At 34.5% G+C, this 22,905-nt stretch overlaps 2 protein-coding genes across 4 annotated transcripts; both read right to left on the minus strand.

The window, feature by feature from the left end:
- Window positions 1-330: 330 nt before the first annotated feature.
- On the minus strand, window positions 331-3,838 carry LOC132557948 (cysteine-rich, acidic integral membrane protein-like). The gene is made up of 3 exons (XM_060222475.1): window positions 3,474-3,838; window positions 1,024-3,024; window positions 331-523 (listed from the first exon to the last, which is right to left on the minus strand). The coding sequence occupies exons 1-3, from the start codon at window positions 3,836-3,838 to the stop codon at window positions 331-333; spliced, it is 2,559 nt and encodes an 852-aa protein (XP_060078458.1).
- Window positions 3,839-12,513: 8,675 nt separating this feature from the next.
- Window positions 12,514-19,969, minus strand: LOC132557976 (uncharacterized). Of its 3 annotated transcripts, none has more exons than XM_060222507.1 (6): window positions 19,768-19,969; window positions 17,764-18,044; window positions 17,082-17,314; window positions 16,405-16,549; window positions 13,777-13,977; window positions 12,514-12,631 (listed from the first exon to the last, which is right to left on the minus strand). In XM_060222507.1, exons 2-6 carry the CDS (start codon window positions 17,825-17,827, stop codon window positions 12,606-12,608), a joined length of 669 nt encoding a protein of 222 aa, XP_060078490.1. In that variant the 5' UTR covers window positions 17,828-18,044; window positions 19,768-19,969; the 3' UTR covers window positions 12,514-12,605. The 3 variants fall into 3 exon arrangements, with proteins under 3 accessions (XP_060078490.1, XP_060078489.1, XP_060078488.1); XM_060222506.1 differs by having other exon boundaries at window positions 12,598-12,631; window positions 13,706-13,977; XM_060222505.1 differs by lacking the exon at window positions 12,514-12,631 and having other exon boundaries at window positions 13,523-13,977.
- Between the last annotated feature and the right edge of the window lie 2,936 nt (window positions 19,970-22,905).

Below are 22,905 nucleotides of genomic sequence, written 5' to 3' on the forward strand. Positions count from 1 at the left end.
AATGTTTAAAAAGAACATCTTCAAACGTCTTCATTAACCAAGAATCAAAATTGCAGTTATTCAATGGATCAATCTAAAATCCAATATGGCCGCCAGGGTCACCATTTCGAAAAACAATGATGGTGACTTACAGATGATCTGCATTCTGTGACATGCATTGAGTTTACTTCACTAGTGTCATTCAATTGCGAAGCCCCTGTCAGCGTCATCAGGTGGTATCCCGCCCTATTAAGAGGGTTCGATCCTAAACCATAACATCCTCCACCTGGTAGATAAGCAGTGATTGCCAGACCACTACTCATCTATGTTAGCTTCCACATCTTGTCGGTGCTATAGCCAGTCATATGACTCTCGGCAGCTTCCGCCAAACGTCTTACAGCCCATCCTTTGTCCCTGTGTTTTGCCTTGGTCTTTTTTTCGAATTTCCTCACAGCCTTCTTTCATGGTAACGTTGACTGCTGTGACAATATCATGAAGGTAGACTTCAGTACTGCCTCCACAAGACAGCTCCACTTTCATCTCTCTAAGACAGAAGAGTTGATCCTCAACTCCTCTTTACATCATTTCCCCTGCTGACCATATTGGCACATTTAAAACTTTTCGTCCAGATCCACTGGTGCTTCAAAGATGAAATTTTTAGGATGTAAAGAACCTGGTCAGTTGAAAAGAACTGTTATTTTTATAACCATAATTAAATGTTCCCAAACTGTTTGATTTGATAAATGTTCACATTACAACTATTTCTGCTAGGGTATTTATACATCCTCATAGACAGATGAACTTGAATGTTTTGGGTCTTTGGTATTTTAATTTACATCCATGCTCTCGCACCTTGCTGATTTCAAAAAGAAATAACCAACATCATCTATATATAAACATCCTACAGCAATAATGCACAAACTATGCCGAGTCTTGATCAGACTGAATAGATGGGTCAAACTCGACCTAACTAGGTAAGTATAACGCCACTTCATAAGATAAATAAAACTCGGTATAACTGTTATATTACTAGATATCTCAAACTCCATATCACTAGATAGTTCAATCTCAATATAACCAGATAAGTCAAACTCTGTATCACCAGATATGTCACACTTAATATCACTTGATAAGTCAAACTCCATATCACTAGATAGTTCAATCTCAATATAACCAGATAAGTCAAACTCTGTATCACCAGATATGTCACACTTAATATCACTTGATAAGTCAAACTCCATATCACTAGATAAGTCAAACTCGATATCACCAGATATGTCAAACTCCATAACACTAGATTTGTCAAACTCCATAACACTAGATATGTCAAACTCAATATTACTAAATATGTCAAACTCGATATTACCAGATATGTCAAACTCAATATCACCAGATGTGTCAAACTCTATATCACTAGATAAGTTAAACCCGATATCACCAGATATATCAAACTCCATATCACTAGATATGTCAAACTCCATATCACTAGATAAGTCAAACTCGATATCACCAGATATGTCAAACTCGATATCACTAGATATGTCAAACTCGATATCACTAGATAAGTCAAACTCGATATCACCAGATATGTCAAACTCGATATCACTAGATATATCAAACTCAATATCACCAGATATGTCAAACTCAATATCACTAGATATGTCAAACTCAATATCACCAGATAAGTCAAACTCGATTTCACCAGATAAGACAAACTCGATATCACCAGATAAGTCAAACTCGATTTCACCAGATAAGACAAACTCGATATCACTAGATAAGTCAAACTTGATATCACCAGATATGTCAAACTCGATTTCACCAGATAAGACAAACTCGATATCACCAGATGTGTCAAACTTGATATCACTAGATAAGTTAAACCCGATATCACCAGATATGTCAAACTCCATATCACTAGATAAGTCAAACTCGATATCACCAGATATGTCAAACTCCATATCACTAGATTTGTCAAACTCCATAACACTAAATATGTCAAACTCGATATCACCAGATATGTCAAACTCAATATCACTAGATATGTCAAACTCCATATCACTAGATAAGTTAAACCTGATATCACCAGATGTATCAAACTCTTTATCACTAGATAAGTCAAACTCGATATCACCAGATATGTCAAACTCAATATCACTAGATATGTCAAACTCAGTATCACTAGATAAGTCAAACTCAATATCACTAGATATGTCAAACTCGATATCACTGGATAAGTTAAACCTGATATCACCAGATGTGTCAAACTCTATATCACTAGATAAGTCAAACTCGATATCACCAGATATGTCAAACTCAATATCACTAGATATGTCAAACTCAGTATCACTAGATAAGTCAAACTCAATATCACTAGATATGTCAAACTCGATATCACTGGATAAGTTAAACCTGATATCACCAGATGTGTCAAACTCTATATCACTAGATAAGTCAAACTCGATATCACCAGATATGTCAAACTCAATATCACTAGATATGTCAAACTTAGTATCACTAGATAAGTCAAACTCAATATCACTAGATATGTCAAACTCGATATCACTAGATAAGTTAAACCTGATATCACCAGATGTGTCAAACTCAATATCACTAGATATGTCAAACTCAGTATCAATAGATAAATCAAACTCGATATCACTAGATATGTCAAACTCAGTATCAATAGATAAATCAAACTCGATATCACTAGATAAGTTCAACCTGATATCACCAGATGTGTCAAACTCTATATCACTAAATAAGTAAAACTCAATATCACCAGATATGTCAAACTCAGTATCACCAGATATGTCAAACTCGATATCACTAGATAAGTTAAACCTGATATCACCAGATGTGTCAAACTCTATATCACTAGATAAGTAAAACTCGATATCACCAGATATGTCAAACTCAATATCACTAGATATGTCAAAATCAGTATCAATAGATAAATCAAACTCGATATCACTAGATATGTCAAACTCGATATCACTAGATAAGTAAAACTCGATATCACCAGATATGTCAAACTCAATATCACTAGATATGTCAAACTCAGTATCAATAGATAAATCAAACTCGATATCACTAGATAAGTCAAACTCGATATCACAGATAGATATTATCACTAGAACTCAATATCACCAGATAAGTCAAACTCGATTTCACCAGATAAGACAAACTCGATATCACGAGATATATCAAACTCAATATCACTTGATAAGTCAAACTTGATATCACCAGATAAGTAAAACTCGATATCACCAGATATGTCAAACTCAATATCATATCACTAGATAAGATAAATCACGAGATATATCACTCAATATCAGATAAGTCAAACTCCATATCACTAGATAAGTTAAACTCGATATCACCAGATATGTCAAACTCAATATCATTAGATATGTCAAACTCCATATCACTAGATAAGTTAAACTCGATATCACCAGATATGTCAAACTCGATATCACTAGATAAAGTTAAACCCGATATCACCAGATATGTCAAACTCCATATCACTAGAAATGTCAAACTCGATATCACTAGATAAATCAAACTCGATATCACCAGATATGTCAAACTGGATATCATTAGATAAGTCAAACTCGATATCACTAGATAAGTCAAACTCAATATCACTAGATATGTCAAACTCGATATCACCACATATGTCAAACTCAATATCATTAGATATTTCAAACTCCATATCACTAGATAAGTTAAACCCGATATAACCAGATAAGTCAAACTCGATTTCACCAGATAAGACAAACTCGATATCACCAGATATGCCAAACTCCATAACACTAGATTTGTCAAACTCCATAACACCAGATATGTCAAACTCCATATCACTACATAAGTTAAACCCGATATCACCAGATATGTCAAACTCTATATACTAGATAAGTCAAACTCGATATCACCAGATATGTCAAACTCGATATCACTAGATAAAGTTAAAGCCGATATCATCAGATATGTCAAACTCAATATCATTAAATATGTCAAACTCAATATCACTTGATAAGTCAAACTCGATATCACCAGATATGCCAAACTCCATAACACTAGATTTGTCAAACTCCATAACACCAGATATGTCAAACTCCATATCACTACATAAGTTAAACCCCATATCACCAGATATGTCAAACTCTATATACTAGATAAGTCAAACTCGATATCACCAGATATGTCAAACTCGATATCACTAGATAAAGTTAAAGCCGATATCATCAGATATGTCAAACTCAATATCATTAAATATGTCAAACTCGATATCAAAAGATAAGTTAAACCTGATATCACCAGATGTGTCAAACTCTATATCACTAGATAAGTCAAACTCGATATCACCAGATATGTCAAACTCAATATCACTAGATATGTCAAATTGGATATCACCAGATATGTCAAACTCGATATCACTAGATAAAGTTAAAGCCGATATCATCAGATATGTCAAACTCAATATCATTAAATATGTCAAACTCGATATCAAAAGGTAAGTTAAACCTGATATCACCAGATGTGTCAAACTCTATATCACTAGATAAGTCAAACTCGATATCACCAGATATGTCAAACTCAATATCACTAGATATGTCAAACTCAGTATCACTAGATAAGTCAAACTCGATATCACCAGATATGTCAAACTCGATATCACTAGATAAAGTTAAAGCCGATATCATCAGATATGTCAAACTCAATATCATTAAATATGTCAAACTCGATATCAAAAGATAAGTTAAACCTGATATCACCAGATGTGTCAAACTCTATATCACTAGATAAGTCAAACTCGATATCACCAGATATGTCAAACTCAATATCACTAGATATGTCAAACTCAGTATCACTAGATAAGTCAAACTCAATATCACTAGATATGTCAAACTCGACATCACTAGATATGTCAAAGTCGATATCACGAGATATGTCAAACTGGATATCACGAGATATGTATAACTGGATATCACGATATATGTATAACTGGATATCACGAGATATGTATAACTGGATATCACGAGATATGTATGACTGGATATCACGAGATATGTAACTGGATATCACACGAGATATGTATAACTGGATATCACGAGATATGTATAACTGGATATCACGATATATGTATAACTGGATATCACGAGATATGTATAACTGGATATCACGAGATATGTATGACTGGATATCACGAGATATGTATAACTGGATATCACGAGATATGTATAACTGGATATCACGATATATGTATAACTGGATATCACGAGATATGTATAACTGGATATCACGATATATGTATGACTGGATATCACGAGATATGTATAACTGGATATCACGAGATATGTATAACTGGATATCACGAGATATGTATGACTGGATATCACGAGATATGTATGACTGGATATCACGAGATATGTATGACTGAATATCACTAAATCAAACGTTATTAGAGATATTTATTCCGGTAAGACACATATAAAATAAATCACACAAGGAGATCAGATTTACACAAATTGTTAAAACCGTTGTCGTGTATTGAGAACGCAGTTACAGTTTAATAGATTTTTAAAACATCTATATTTTACAATGCAGTAATGTGAAAAGGTCAGTCAGTTAAAAGTGGAACAAGAACATTCAAATTTGTTTTGCTGAAATCTGTCATATACACAGGTAGAATAGCAGCTTTTACATATGGTCCTTCCTCATCAAGTCAACTTATCGTAATAGTTCAATTTGGCAGCATCCCCCACACCCACGGTCCATATATATTTGCCATTGTCATTCCTTTGAATTTCTACTTCTTCTTCTTTCATAATGTTGGTAAAGTATGTTCATAAATGGTATTTCAGGAAGGTTGTGGTCACTATAACTTACTTGAATAATAGATATAAATATATATAAAAAATGTGTATATATAGATATATATAAACAGTTTACTGTGAAGCTATGGATGAGAGTTCATACTGATTTACCAACAATACATCGCTTACACGTGTCCGTCTCTACAAACATTTACAGGAAGCAGATATTGTTCCGAAATAACGCAGACTGACGGAAAAACCACAAGTACATGTATAAAGATATGAGCAATATACGCACAGTCGTTAGATGTTAGGTGGATATAGTGCCTAGTAGGCCAGTGAGTTAATCAGGAAAAGTTTATGAGATTGGCTTCTTACAATAGATTAGATCAAATACATAGAAAAGGTTAAGTCCAGTGGACATGAATCGCTCACCTGTTCTGCTGCTTACAAAAAGACTTCGTCGATTTGTTAAGTAAATGATCTCATTTGTGTATGCTATACACATATATCATGTACCTATTGGTTTATAATGCATCTGACGTTCCTACCTCGAAAGTGAGCTGAAAAAATATCCATTTGAACAGTGAGTAACCCTTCTTCTCAGCACCCAGAATGCTGCAAGCCCATTAGCAATACCCTGGGCAATTGGGTTGTTGAAAAAAGGTCGTTTAAAGATTGCAACTTTTGAAAGTTTGTCGGGGACATTCATTTCAACAGAGTTGGTAGTCTATCATTCATGCATGCCAGTGGCGTAGCGAGGCCTTCATTCAATTGCATGCTTGGGGGTGCAGGGGCGGCAGCTGAAGGTATTTTGATTACAGCATTGTAATCATTCGAAATTATTAAAAAGACCAGCATATATAAAGATTATAAAGATTTTAATCTCACTTTTCACATTTGTCAAAAACAACTTTACGATACAAAAGATGAGATAAAGAAATATACAACACAATACCAATCTAAAACGTAGATTTAAGGGAAGATTGTCATGAAACATCAAAAAGTTACGAAAAATTTTAAAGTGGTTATCTACCACAAAAAGACATCATTCTGATCCTCCGGTATTGGTTTAAACGAATTGCTAGACTTTGCTGCCGCGAAGTCATCAATGACAGTATCTATGTCAACCTGAGTGTCCCGATGGGTATGGAGGACAGCAAGAGCAGACAGCCGTTCTGTCGTCATTGTTGTCCGGAGGTAGGTCTTAATTCGATCATCGAGCTGAAAGATCGTTCGCTGATGCAGTCGATGTCGGCATTGAGAGAAGTACACTAAAGATATCTAATGTTTGGGTATAACTTGTCCTATCACAGGATTTATATGTGGAATGGCTACCCATCTGGTTCTCCATCGCCGAACTTCCGTCATAAGACGCCTTGTCGGACAGGTCTACTTCAAAGGCATCAAACACTGCGTTGACAATATCGTCAGTGAGTTGCTGAAGATTACGTGGGAAGAGCGTCTCTGCTTTGAATCTACCCTCGCTATCCAATAGCCGTGTCTCCAGCTCTGTGATCAAATGTAAACTGGATATCACGGATATATGTAGTTTGCACGTTGCTGCTGTCGTCCAGTTTGTATAATTCTGCGGCTACGCCGACAGCCTGGTCAAACATCATTCCAAACATATCATCCGCTCATTCATTTCTGAGATAGTCCTGCATTCAGTGGCGGCTTCCATAATGTATACTGACTGTAGATATGGAAAGCGCAACAGTGCCGCTGAGGATGTGTTCAGTAACGACCAGCCCAATGATAAATCGAACCTCAAAATATACCCGCTTTGTCATCTCCGTGGCCTCCAAACTACTAACGATGACACTGAATGAAGCCTTGAACGTGTGTAAGGCATATAGACCATCTCGTTTCGCACAGTGTTCTCAGTTTGGTCCTACTCCATTTGATCTTTGGCGTTTTGGTCACCGAGGAGCTCATTTTTGAAGTACTGCAAGCGCTTTGCTGAATAATCGAAAGCAAAAGCGATATCCTATATGATGGTGGTATCACAGGATGGGAAGATGAATGAACAAGGGCAAGATTTACTGGTCGACTTGCAATGCACATAGGTGGCATGCGGAGCTGTTTGATATACACCGCGAGATGTTATGCCCCATCATACCCCTGAGCCCTTAATTTTGCAATGTCCAGGCCAAAGTTCGAAAAGCTTGTATATTAGGAGCCAATATTTATGCTCTTAACATGTATGAAACACAAAAAGTCTTCTTTAACACATATTTCACCGTTTTCTGTCACACAATTGCTCTTTGGTAGATTTACTGTACAAATTGTTAAAACCGATGTACGGTGACTCCTTATTCGAAGTGTAATTGCTTTGGTGACATGAGACAGTATTTCAATTAATTCGTTTTAAGATGTGTACTTTAACTGCGCGTTATATGATCTTGGACCACAAGATCATACAACAGTCAAAATTGAAAATTGGTCAGTCAGTTAATTGCAATGTTTTGCCGACCACACAGCAGCAACACCTCGATTATCTTTTTCAAATGTTTGTTTTTGTTGACATCTGCTTCATAGAACACAGGTTTTGATACAATTGAGTCATCCTTTCCAGTCATAATATCAATAAAATGATCCGCCGAAATCTGACAGCCATGGTGATGAAATCAACGTAAGTGGAAAGGTTATCCAGTCATCTACTGGAGATCTGAATGGCCTCTCCTTTCCAGACTTATCTCCAAATATGAAGCAGTGCACGCAATATATATTTGCATCCATGGATGTTCTTTCAACCTTTGAATCTTCTCTCGCGGCCATGTACTTTTCTGAAATAAAGACACTGGTATGTAAGTACATGTAAACACAAAAGTACCGAGCATAAGTCAAAAGGGACATTCCGAATACGACATCATCAATATGAAATCACATTCACTGAGAATTAGCTTATATTCTCATTAATACCTAGTATGTGATAAATAATATATATAAAAAATGCAATATGAAACTTATATATTGATAATATATCACAAATCTTTATGCAAGTGGCAGTTACAAATACATGATGTAACAACGTAAAATCATCTATTTGAAAAACGCTTTTAAAATTGCATATATAGTACGGAAGTAGCATGTATTATATCATGAACCATATATGTTTCATCAGACGGGTTCTATATACGTTAACTCACTTTTCTGCTGAATTTTAGTTTCAACTCGTACGTAAAGCCCTTTTCAAAATCCTTAAAGCCCTTTTCAAAATCCTTACAGCCCTTTTCAAAATCCATATAGTTTAGATATGTTTTTTCCTGAATTTAAAATCTAAATTCACCCTTTCTATTTATCTATTGAAATCATATTTTTAAAAAGCTACACAAAAAGAGCATTGATTTTTTTATCGATAAGCGTCCATAATATGAGGAAACTGTATTGTTACAATACATGTAGTTTAGACACATATTTTGTTGTACTTTATGATCCTTAATGAATGCAAAAGATAAAATCATCGTTACCTTTTATTATGCATAGGGTAGTGGAAAAAGAGCTAACAATACCCTTGAATAACAGAAACAATATGTCTTAGGGTAATGGTAACGAAACTGTCAATGAACTGGGATTGCCGGTGACCAGACGGCTTAATCGCTTAAACTGACGGTCTAGTGTTCAGAAGATCCTGAGTTCAATGCTGCATATTTTTGTTCTCTTAATTCCAAGAAGTATTCTTATATGACCCAAATTGTTCATAAGACGAAAAAGAAACAAGTTGGCATATTTAACAAATGGCGAATGCTGTTAAATTGATTATTTGAAACAAAATGTAGAAAACAGCCGTATATTACATTTCAACCACAAACATACCGATATGAGGCACAGAACACTAATACAAACACGCATAAGATTATGTGTTTTTGTGTAACGTGTGTATGCGCATTTTGCCTCCTATCTGTAATATCTCTAATATAGATGTTATAGTATAGACACTTGTAACACAATTCTATTATATTTATTTCTTTGTGATGATATTAGATATATCTAGGCCATTATTTACAGTAATTGTGAAATACTATAGGAATGGGGAAAGACCGGGCTCGAACCCGGAACCTTCTGAACTCTAAAACTCTCATTTGCGAATAACCAATACCTTTGTGAGCCACTGATCCCAGGACTCTAACAAAACTTTCTTCTTTATTTGATCTGTTAACTGTTCGCAAGCTAGGTCAACACAACATGGTCCTTCTTTTAGTTCTTGCTGAAGTTTGACTGGGTCTGATTTGTCATCGGGAAGCGATTCGGCTATATTTGACGAAGACTCTTCAACATCAGACTTTGGAACCTTTTTGAAAAAATCTTCTATCTTTTTCGACATGATCTCGAAAATGTAAGCGCTTGTTAACTTGGTTACGGAAGTGTGTCTGGTATTATAAAAGTAAACTTGAAACCTGGAAAGTTTCCGGAATATATCGTCGCAACGGTATATAAAACAAATCGCGAGAAAAGAATCATGCACATTATGGAAATAGATTAATAAACAAGAAAAAGAAAACATGTTTTCTCGAATTTTATTCTTGCATGCTTGAGCATGCAAGCATGCACGGACGCTACGCCACTGCATGCTACAGGCTCAATAACCGTATCACGGGACTCTCGTCTGCTCAAGTCGAAAGACTGCAATAATGGACGCTAAGCCCGTTAAAATTTGAACAAAACATAAAAAATAGTCCCGGACCTTTTCTGTACTTGGATCTTTTGGTTATGAAGTAGACGGTCGATTAAATATTTTAACACATTTGACCCCGTTGACCTTGAAATTACGTAAATTACACAAGATGGTTCATTTGAACAAACTTGGTAATTCTTCAGCCTAGCATGCTGCTATACCAATATCGTGGCCCTGGGAATATTATTGAGCAGAAGTCATTTAAAGACTTAAAAGAGGGTAAATGTCATTCATTTGCACTAACTTGGTCTCCCAGTATAATACCATCTTGACCCTGGGTGTTGAGAAGAACTGTTTTAAAAGGGGAACATTGACACCAGACTGTAGACAGACGGATAACGGACACCTCAGCAACGCATAAGCTCAATTGTCCTACGGGCAGATGAGCAAATATAAACTCCCGTCATTATCTTATTTTGATGCTCCCAAGCAGGAAAGTAATCAAGTAATCCTGTATCTATTGGTTATAATATTGAAGTCCATTTATTGAAAGAATAGTGACTTTAAAAATGAACGGAACTGACACAGTGCAAGTCTGTCTGATTTCCAAGAGTTACTTCCCTTCGTATGATGAGTTATCTTGACAGTCAATAAGGTAGGCGGATGAATGTGAGCAGAATATTGAATAAAGATAAATATTGTAGATATCACAAAAATAAAGATATTGAATGAAACCGAGTAATGTTAAGTGTTACACCAAAGTTTTCATTCTAGAAGATATACAAATGTATTTGATTTCAGTGTCAACCCGTATCAGAAAAAAATATTTTTGAAATTTGGGTGTAAACATGTGCTTAAGTTGTGGTTATTTTAGTTCCAACCAAGGTTCTAAATGTCTGTCAATTTTTTGTTCACACCTGGTTACACAATATTACAACAACAGTAGGTGGTAAGTAATAGTTCCGGTTGTTCTAGCACTATATTACAAGTTAATACGAAAATTTCAAATCTCCACAAATACATTTTTTTGTTTTTTGTTTTTTGTTTTTGTTTCAGGTCTGAATAGTTAGTACTGAAGGGAGAAGCACCAAGAGATGATGATCGACCACCGCTCAGAACCCAGTCTCCCAGTACTATATCATATCTTAATCATGTGTCCGGCTACTCACCTGAAACATAACGAATTTTAGCTACCAAAAGGTCCAGTAAGTGCTAACCGAAATGCCATAGAACCATATAGTTAACAACGGTGAACAAGAGTTCGTTTTAACAAGAAATTGGTCAATCTTAGTACAAGATCGATAATTAAATCAGTATGAATACCACATAATCTACTATTGTTAACTCATAACCAACGATACCTATACATTGATTCGGTTCATTAGTGTGTTTGTGGGAAACGAATAATGATATTATAGAAATTAAAAAAACAAAGCGGTAATGAAAGTATTAATAATTAATATATTCCAATATTACTTATTCTTTATAAGGTTTATAGCGTTACACAATAGAATTACCGAAATTGGAAATTCATTCAAATTTAATTCCCTTCTTCAATATGACATCAGATTTATGTCAATAAACCCAGATGGTTACATTGTAGTCACTTCGGATCTCATCCTAAGAACGCGATCTCATTTCGAGAATAAATATCGGCCATCGATCGGTCATTTGAGCGGTTAGCTGTGGCCAAAATTTGGCCAAATTTTAGATATTGTCTGATTTTCGTGAAAATTGGTATATATGTATTAGGTGGCACTCGGAGCAAAATGGCGTAGTCCATTTTTCATTCGATCATCTGAGCGGTCAGCTGTGGTCAAAATTTGGCCAAATTTTAGATATTGTCTGATTTTCGTGAAAATTGGTATATATGTATTAGGTGGCACTCGGAGCAAAATGGCGTAGTCCATTTTTCATTCGATCATCTGAGCGGTCAGCTGTGGTCAAAATTTGGCCAAATTTTAGATATTGTCTGATTTTCGTGAAAATTGGTATATATGTATTAGGTGGCACTCGGAGCAAAATGGCGTAGTCCATTTTTCATTCGATCATCTGAGCGGTCAGCTGTGGTCAAAATTTGGCCAAATTTTAGATATTTGTAATGGTCCCCATTACAATTAGTGCTTGTTGTTTCCGGATCCAGGCACGTACCCTCATGTACTAACGTGAACGGAACTAGCTGTGTTCCTTCAAGCTCTGGCCTCGACGTTTTCTCCTACAGCACAAAATGATTAAAGAAGAGAAAAACTCGTTACTAAGGTAATAGAATAGTTTAATTGTTTATATAGATACAGTATAAGTCGACTCGATCGTAGGGAAACCTTGAGTTATCAGAGTATTGATTTAAACAAGTTCGAATGCTTAGTGTGAAGTTTGACTGGAACCGACGGAATACTTCAAATTAAACGGGGTCTTCTAGTAATACGAGTTTGAGATAACGAGGTTCGAGTTTACATCAACATGTCGATAAAGTAAATAGATGTGACAAAGACAATATCAGTTTGATAATTTGTAATGTATATTGATACGTTTACTAAGAAATCGTTGGATTGACCAACACAAGCATATGACCTCGATACGCCCTGTTTCATTTAAGTTGCCCCCCCCCCCCCCCCCCCCCCCCCCCCCCACAACATCATAAGATCCCCGTTCACACAATGGTCAACACTGACTCGTCTTCCTATTCTTTGTAACCATGGTTACATGTGTTGTATATATTGTAATACTATCTTATCTGATGTGGATTTTGAAAAGCCGTTGATTGTTCTTAAATATTCGAGAAAGAAAAAATGTCCATTATAGCATTTGCTTTCGTATCTATTATAAATAACATTTGCTTTCCCACTTCAAAATTTACCATGCCCCCTTTCAAAATTAAAGATAGACTTTAATCTCTTGTTTGAATGTACCTTTCCAGGAAAAGTGTAGGACCATGACGTTACAAGCATGGACCTGTGAGCTATGATTTAATAGGTATCTGATTTCTATGCTGAGTTTGGAATAGAATATCTTCCCACAGCCTACTAGCCTACAAACAAGGATAAACCGTATCTCTGTCTTGACCCACTTGTATCGAAGTAAGTGGTATATAAAACATAAAAACGGATTCAATTTCTCTGTTGGATTTATTGGATGTGTTTTCTGTAAAATAATAATATCCCCCAGTACAAAACACAACAGAGGACAACTTACAACCCAGCTATTTTTGTTAAGCATGTTGACATGAACTGATCTAGACCAATTTAACTTGTTTTTCCAACATTTAAGGACTAGTTGAAAAAATATTTACATGATATATCTTGAATTTAGGCAGAATTTACAACACAATATCTGGATTCGTCTCCTGGTGTGATCCCTCACCGGTCAACATGCCTGAAGTTTCTGTTAAAGCGCCATCGGCTGACTTCATTACCGTGGTGGTCTTTGATGTACGTCCAAATCCATGGCTTCCCAATAACACGGCACGCCTTATAAAAATACATGCAGATGACACTGACAGAACAAAAATTGCCGAACCACTGAGAACAATCTTTGCAACGACCGGTGACAAAAGCGGGTTACCTGTCGAAAATAAAACTATTTTTTCAAAGTATATCTAATGAAGTCATAATTATTGCATACATCATAGTAACGTGCAATGTAAAGGAGTCTATCTCTAAACACGATCTTACGAAATTCGTGTACAATACACCATAATGTTGGGCATGTAAGAACAATTGAAATATGAAATTTTGACATTTTTGAAAGAATAACGTTTTGAAGGAAGCTTATTTTAAAATAGAACACCCTTTGTTTATAAATTGTGAGGTTTTCTAGTATATATTTTCAAAATTCTGAATATGAAAAAGCACTCATCAAATGATCGATATAAACTATCCCCCTCCTTTTGGTGAGGTTATCGAACCTTACTTCACCCACAGTGAAAGCAAATTACTTACGTTCTCCGTCCAATTTATTTGATGAAATGACCATTAAATTGTTTGGTTAGTAGTTAATACATTAATTATTGTATTTAATTTTCCTATCGATTTGTTCTGTCAACGGTCAATATTCGCTCTCCTTACTGATTTAGGGGGTCGGCATTTACTTCTCTATGATATGTTAGATGGAGGTCGATATTTGATATCCACACCAATCAGTTTGGTAAGAGGTCGATATATAATTCCCCTACCGATATATTTAGTTAGAGGTCGATATATAATTCCCCTACCGATATATCTAGTTAGAGGTCGATATATAAATCCCCTACCGATATATTTAGTAAGAGGTCGATATATCTAGTTATAGGTCGATATATTTCCCTACCGATATATATTATAGATATATAACTTTCTTATCGATATATAGGTCGATATATAATTCCCCTACCGATATATTTAGTTATAGGTCGATATATAACTTTCTTATCGATATATCTAGTTAGAGGTCGATATATAATTCCCCTACCGATATATTTAGTAAGAGGTCGATTTTAATTTCCCTACCGATATATCTAGTTATAGGTCGATATATAATTCCCCTACCGATATATTCAGTTATAGGTCGATATATAACTTTCTTATCGATATATTTAGTTAGAGGTCGATATATAATTCCCCTACCGATATATTTAGTTATAGGTCGATATATAACTTTCTTATCGATATATTTAGTTAGAGGTCGATATATAACTTTCTTATCGATATATTTAGTTAGAGGTCGATATATAATTCCCCTACCGATATATCTAGTAAGAGGTCGATGTATAATTCCCCTACCGATACATTTAGTTAAAAGTCGACGAAATTTACGTAACCATTTCTTCATATTAACGTCGTTTCTAGAAGTGACATACTGACATCGTGACTAAATGTGACTTATTGACATCGTGACTAGATGTGATTTATTGGCATCATAACAAGACATCATATATTGATGTCGTAACTAGATAGGACATATTGACGTCGTGGCTAGAAGGTACATATTGACGTCGTGACTAGATATGACATATTGACGTCATGACTAGATGTTACTTATTGACGTTGTAACTAGATGTGACATATTGACGTCGTGACTAGAAGTTACATACTGACGTCGTGACTAGACGTGACATATTGACGTCGTGACTAGACGTGACATATTGACGTCGTGACTAGACGTGACATATTGACGTTGTGACTAGATGTGACATATTGACGTCGTGACTAGACGTGACATCTTGACGTCGTGACTAGACGTGACATATTGACGTTGTGACTAGAAGTTACATACTGACGTCGTGACTAGAGGTGACATATTGACATCGTGACGACGTGACATACTTATGTATGATGTTGCTAGATGCGATATACATATTTATCATGTTACTAGATGTGACATACATATTTATGATGTTTGCAGATGTGATATACATATTTATAATGTTGCTAGATGTGACATACATATTTATGATGTTTCCAGATGTGATATACATATTTATTATGTTACTAGATGTGACATACATATTTATGATGTTGCTAGATGTGATATACATATTTATGAAGTTAATAGATGTGATATACATATTTACGATGTTACCAGATGCGATATACATATTTATGATGCTACTAGATGTGACATACATATTTATGATGTTACTAGATGTGACATACATATTCATGATGTTACTAGATGTGACATACATATTTATGATGTTTCTATATGTGATATACATATTTATGATGTTAATAGATGTGATATACATATTTATGATGTTAATAGATGTGATTTACATATTAATGATGTTACTACATTCCGTTACTAGAGTGATAGTTTATAATGATACTCCATAGAGTAAGGGTATATTGTGCCCTGAACGGCAGGTTTAGTGTACGATCAGAAGAATACAACACCTGTTTACTTAGCTTGACCTAGGTACTTTCTGGTGAGAGTTGTAGCATACACACTCATCACGTTCGAGACGAGTTGACATATGCCAATTTACAAACACAACAGATAAGACACACTTACGTCGTTCTTTCGACTTCGTTTGATTTACAATGAGTGCTACCATTGATGAAGGTCTCGGCACAAAGGTACAAAAATCAATGTTGACGTTTATACCTTTCTGGGAACAGTATTCCACAGTACTTGTGTTGTGCTGACAAGTAAATTTCTAAAAGTAGAGAGACAGTGATTACGGTGAAATATTTATAAATTCTTGTCAGAAAATATCTCAAGACTACCAATAAATGTAGCTTGGATCATCTAAGTGAATAAATGAAGGTAAACATTATCACTTTACTTTGTATAGAACATTGATATCTCGACACTTATGCGTAAATGTGGGATCGTGGGAAATTTCCTTTGTCGAAAAATCTACTCCAAACACATTTATAGAAAAATATGTAATCGTTTTGTACAAGTATTTGTTATCTAATTACAATAACCTCAAATATCAATGTGGAATTCAATATCCTACTGAAGACATCACATCCAAATTTTCCACACCTGAAGTCCATTTCATGAAGACACTTACTGAACATTTTCCTTCATCATCAGCAGTTTCTTATGTTATGACATGTTGTTTTGATCGTTGTCGGAATTATTCCATCTAGAATTTATTGAAAATGATGTGAATGTGTATTGGTTTTATATTCAATTATGTACTGAGCAACTAAATCTAAACAATTATATCGTGAAACTACCTTTCTTGGTATAATCCCGAGGCCTTCTGTAATTCTCAGCTCAAAATTACAGTCAACTGAAAACTCTGTTGCTTTTGTACAAATAATGCTGTCTTCTTTCGATTGAACAAACCGGACTTCACAACAGCCTTGTGGCTGTTTTTCGTTGTTCCAAGCAACACTGAATTGACTATCATCATTTATGTACAACATTTCTTCACATCTGTCCTGGGCAGAAATCTCTATCAACGTACCTAAAAAGAATAGTTTTGTAATATTAATGGGTGTTTTATGCGCAGGCAGATGATATAATTAATAATTATTGCTAATTTTGAAATTCTGTCAACACATAAAAAATGAAAATGAAATATTTATCTTTTTGAATAGTAGAAACGATCTGATTCATCGAGTTCAGGTAGATTTAATGTCAAGGGGTCAAAGAGATAACCGGGGTGATAGAAATTTCTGCGACAACAGCTGTTTATCATATGGTGTAAACAATTGCCAGAGCCACACCATTTTTCAATGAAAGAAAACAGCAAAATGATATCGGTTGAATCAAAGACGTCGGAAATACATAAATACTAGCATGAACATAAGTTAAGAGCCCAAGGAAATGAACCGTTTTAGACAACATTTTCGTCTTAGTATTTGGCAAAGGATTCATTTATACATGACTTGGAGATATTTGATATAAACTTACCTGATGTCCGGTTAATCAACAGATGGAAAACGATAAATGATATGGAGTGTAGCTTCTGAAACATACTGGTAATGTCTGATGCTCTACTTTACGTTGCCATGTTAAAGGGATAACACAGTGAAGTGATGTCTAGCACATGTTCTGATAAAAGATTTCGCAAGGGATTTGCTTAGAAAAAAAATGTGAGCATTTCTTTTGAATGTCTAAACTTTTTCGTATATAGCCTTCATATGCGGCGGAGTGCGTCGTTGCTGATACATGTACTGTACATTGAACGGGATCTTCAAAATAAAAAAATATATGTATATTACCAACGTGTTGATAAAACTAGAAATCACAATAAAGGTCGATAAAACAAAACATACAAGAAATATTAACCCAGAGACTTGAAAAATGAATGTAGAATAAGACCAGGTGTTCCAAAAAGGTATGGGTCTTTTGCTTCCATGAAGACTACTAAATCAAAGCAGAGTATGTCCATATACAAAATAAAAGAAAGAAATCACCTCGAACACATCAGACTCATATCAACTTAAACAAAACAGAAAAAAAGATAATGACATCTAAAACAATGTCAATGTATATATAAATTCTTTCTTTACAATATCTGTTGAATTAATCTTCATGCATTGGAGGAAATAAAGATATTCAATTCAATTCAATTCATGGTGTTAGAGATGCAGGTAAATGCTCTCCAGATATAGAAACATTGTCATACGGTTATACCATAAAAAAATTGCATTTAAAATTTAGAGAGTTTATACCTGTAAATGACTGGACTTCATTGTGTTTACCTTTCAAAACTGCTTATTTTATGTAAGAATCAACCACCTATTTATAAATAAACCAAGAAACAGGTGCACACTGATATGTTGTGTTCTCCTTTTTGAGAAACCATGAATATATAATTAATATCTATATAATTAAGTATGCATAAAATAAGACAACCACGGCATAACCTCAGTCTACACTGGACAAAATAACATGATAGAGACAGTATCAATCGCTTAGTACCAGTAACAACACTAGGAGTTTGTTAACTACGATATATAATTTAGGATATTGCTTTAGTTATATATTCTCTACTGTAAAAATCAATCGAAAATCTCGTCCTACAAACAATATAAAAAACAGATAATTGACAAAGTTACCAATAAGTCAATACAGGTACTTATAAAGTAAATACATCACCACGTACATAGCAGTCTTCTTAGTAACTCGTAGAATAATGAGTAATTCCACGGACTTACATACATATATATATTATGGTTTTTCCATTACCTCATTAATTTTAGGTTTCCCCATGACGACATATACAGGGAAGCCATTATCTAAAAGGTTTACAAATGCAATGCACCTGTTGTTTAACCAAGAAATTTGACATTTTATTTATTTTTCTTATCTAATTAGTATCGAAGACACCTATGTAGGTCATTTGTTCTATAATGCTAATGTCAATGTGTGTCATCACATTCTCTAACTGGCCGATCAACAACCAAAGACACCGAAACAAAGTGACAAACAAAGTGTCGTCAGCATTGAACGTCATTCCCAATGATATCGGACTTAATTATACTTCTAACGTGTCGTTGAAGAAAAAACTAAAAGCAAACGGTTTCGTGTCTGGGTCATACTTTCAACGAAATATCAGCAGAATTCAAGTTTATGTGCCGGTTGAACGGTTTTCAACCGGCACATAAACTTGAATTCTGCTGATATTTCGTTTAAATAACGTCAGTCATGAGTGCTAAAACAAAAATCAATGTTTAAAAAATAATATCCTGGCCTCGAGTGCCTGTGGATAATTTCATTTCCCTTCAGTCAATAAATATCCGAAAATGGTCAGTCCGAAATCAAGCTTGTTAATAAATACGCACATTAACATGCGGCTTATTAGCACATGAGAGAGGATTATAAAACTTATGCCAGCAAAATTTTGAGTGAAAAACAAATACTGATGTTCATTGCAATATTGTACACGTGAGTCTGTGAATATTTACGCACTTTTGAGCAGACATAAATAAAAAATGCTTTCCTTTAGAAGGACACCACAGGATCTCCTCGTTAAGTTGATACTTGTCTTAGGCCGTCCGCACAATCGGAGCCAAGATTTGCACTTCTCATGCTTCATCTGAGATTTGGGAAACGGTATGAACACAACACCTCCCTATAATCGCTCGGGGTAGCGAAATCGGTGTTGCAAGTTCCCCAGCAGCAAAGTATCACCATTGTCGGAGAATGTCGGTGTAGCGAAATGTAAACAAAGAGGCGAATACTACCCGCGATCTGATTGGCTAAACCGCGCTGTCAATCAAAAGCTGTCATCGGCCAATTGACATTAACATTACCTAAGGGTTTCCGAATATCCGTTAAAAATAGATAGTCTATGAAAGGCTATAAATAGATCCACGACGTATGACTCATATCTTATCGTACAATGATCCGAATCTGTCGTTTTTTGGGACAAAGGCTGAAGTCGTTTTATTGTTTTTTAAAAAGAATAATAAGAATGATGATGTATGATGTTTCGTTGACAAATTAAAAACAATTAAGTGCTCTGTTAATGAGCAAAAAACATGTTAAACACGTGTCACCTATTGATACTCAACAATTAACTTTACGATTATATTGCCTAATTCTTTTTCTTTTTTCCCCACTCTAAGAATCTAAGAATCGATGGGCCGGGGCAGAAAGACAAAAGTGACTCGCCACTTTTTAATCATTCTTCATCCTCGCCAAAATACAGTTTATATTTTAAGACACCGTCCTTGTATTCTCTATATATGTCATCGGGTTTTCATCTAATTTCTACAGAGGCCCAGTCAAATTAAAAATTTGAATACTCTTTTTAGGAAGCTCGTACGAATGGAAAGTCACAAAGGTCCTCTTTGAGTGTAAATTACAGGAATATTGAGATCTATTCTTCAAGACTTGTTATTTTAAAATTATAAAAAAAATAATACAATTAAAACACATGGACTTAGAGGCGATGAAATCCTACTGATATACCTTATTCATATTTAGAAACGTTGTATTTTTACAGTTACAAGGCGTGGCTATTTGATATATCACACAACGGTTACATTATAGGTATAAATTGTGATTGGCTCAAGAATGCAAAATTACTGGAGTTGTTGTCATAGAAATAAATCAAATGATTTATTTTGTATTTTCAAAAATTAGAAATAAAAATATTTTATATGTTTATTTTGATTTCTCTCCTTATCGTTTGTTGCAATTTATGACATTGAAACTAAACTATCGTCGAAATGATATTCAGAATGGCTGTACAAATTTTTTGGCAGTGAGCAATAGACTGGGGATTTTTGAAATAACAAACAGTGACTGTGTAGTGGGCAATGTCCGGTCTTTGATTTGGGTATGTAAACGGAAATACCGTGTTATTCATAGCGTGCCAAGTTCATATCTTACAATAAAACATAATATTCCTATTTTTAGAATATGACACTAGACTTTGAAAATGACGTAATTAAACCAAGAAACGAAAGAAAAGGAGTGATATTCAATCCATAATTTCCATGAAAATTGTATATTTATGTGTGTGTGTTAACTTTAGTTCTTTGTTACCTTGAGTCGTGTGACTCATTGGTTAAAGCAAACAACACATAGACGATTTACAAACATATAACAATATACAAAAAACACAGAAACAACACAAACCCGGAAAGAGTAAACTAGGCTATCAGTTGCGGTTTTCTCTTAAAATGTAAGCTGCCTTAATATATTTAGACAAGTTTGTTATTTCTTTTGTATTGTTTGCATTTAAGAATTCTATCAGTTTAAACATACTAGGTTTTTTATAATAGTATCTTTTCAAAAATTTTCTTCTGAGGTTCGAATAACAGGGACATTTCAATATAAAATGGAATTCGTCTTCGATATCATTCATATCACAATTAGAACATATTCTTAAATTTCTTGATATATTTTGATATCGGCCTTTTTCTACTTTTAGATTATGAGAAGATAGTCTTATTTTTGTAATTTCTCTCAACAATTCCCTAGGTATTGATTTTTTCAGATAGCTTTGTAAATCATTATCATGATAAAGATGAGTATAAATTTGTCCTTTCGAGGAAGTTCTGATTTTTTCTTTACAATCTTGTCTAAACATATCAAACATTCTTTCTCTGATTATATTATAATGAACATCTGTATTGTTTTCTGACTCCCAAATATAACATAAACCTAGATGATACAGCTCATTTTTTATATTTAAAACCCATTTGTCTTTCTTCTCCAACATATCATCGTAGCATGATTTCAATATGCAATTTTCGGTCTTTTTCAATTTCATCCAGTACTTAATTATACGCAATTTTCTAGATACCATCAGTGGGAACCTACCAAGTTCCAAATAAACCATATTATTACAAGTATTTTTCCGCACACCTAAAAGTCTTTTACAAAACATCATGTGAATTTTTTCAACATCAGGTGCCTTATGAAAACCCCATATTTCTGACCCATAACTCAAAATACTATTAACGTATGTATCAAAGACGGACAATTGGGTTTCAATATTAAAATAATTTTTACGACATACTTCTGTAACTGCAAATAAAGCTTTGCGTCCTTGCTCTGCAATTTTTTGTTGTGTTTTTCTAAAAGTTCCATTGTAATTAATTAACAGACCCAAATAGGTAAATTCATTTACAATTTCTAATTGACAACCGTCATAGTTCCAAATCTCGTCATTTCTCAGAATGCCACCATTTCTAAAAACCATGATTTTTGTTTTACTTGTATTAACAGTTAAATCCCATTTTTTTGTATACGTATTTAAAGAATTAAGCATATCTTGTAACCCTTTCGGCGTCTCCGAAAATATCACCATGTCATCTGCATACATTAATAGAAATCAATTTAAGGTCTGTATTTCAATGGAAGGACAGTTGTCAGTTAAAAAATGCATTTCGCAATCATTTACATAAAGAGAAAACAATATAGGTGATAAGATTTCCCCTTGGAACAATCCGTTTTCACAATCAAAGTAATTAGATAATGAGCCATTATGCTTCACACAACATTTAACTCTACTATACAACGATCTTATTAACTTTAATAATTTTCCATCAATGCCTTCCTTTATTAATTTATACCAAAGATTCTGACGATTAA

This window comes from Ylistrum balloti, unplaced genomic scaffold, assembly GCF_031769215.1.
Source record: "Ylistrum balloti isolate Yb309-2 unplaced genomic scaffold, AGI_CSIRO_Ybal_v1 Utg370742, whole genome shotgun sequence".
Taxonomy (NCBI): Eukaryota; Metazoa; Mollusca; class Bivalvia; order Pectinida; family Pectinidae; genus Ylistrum; species Ylistrum balloti.

Coding starts and splice junctions, on each gene's coding strand:
- LOC132557948 (XM_060222475.1), bottom strand. CDS start 3,838: ATGGAGTTTGACATATCTGGTGTTATGGAGTTTGACAAATCTAGTGTT. Junction 3,025..3,473: donor GACATATCTGGTGATATCGG/GTTTAACTTTAT, acceptor TGACATATCTAG/TGATATTGAGTTTGACATAT. Junction 524..1,023: donor GAACTATCTAGTGATATGGA/GTTTGAGATATC, acceptor CTTCTGTCTTAG/AGAGATGAAAGTGGAGCTGT.
- LOC132557976 (XM_060222506.1), bottom strand. CDS start 17,827: ATGTTTCAGAAGCTACACTCCATATCATTTATCGTTTTCCATCTGTTG. Junction 16,550..17,081: donor TCGGGATTATACCAAGAAAG/GTAGTTTCACGA, acceptor CTCTACTTTTAG/AAATTTACTTGTCAGCACAA. Junction 13,978..16,404: donor AACGAAGTCGAAAGAACGAC/GTAAGTGTGTCT, acceptor TATTTTCGACAG/GTAACCCGCTTTTGTCACCG.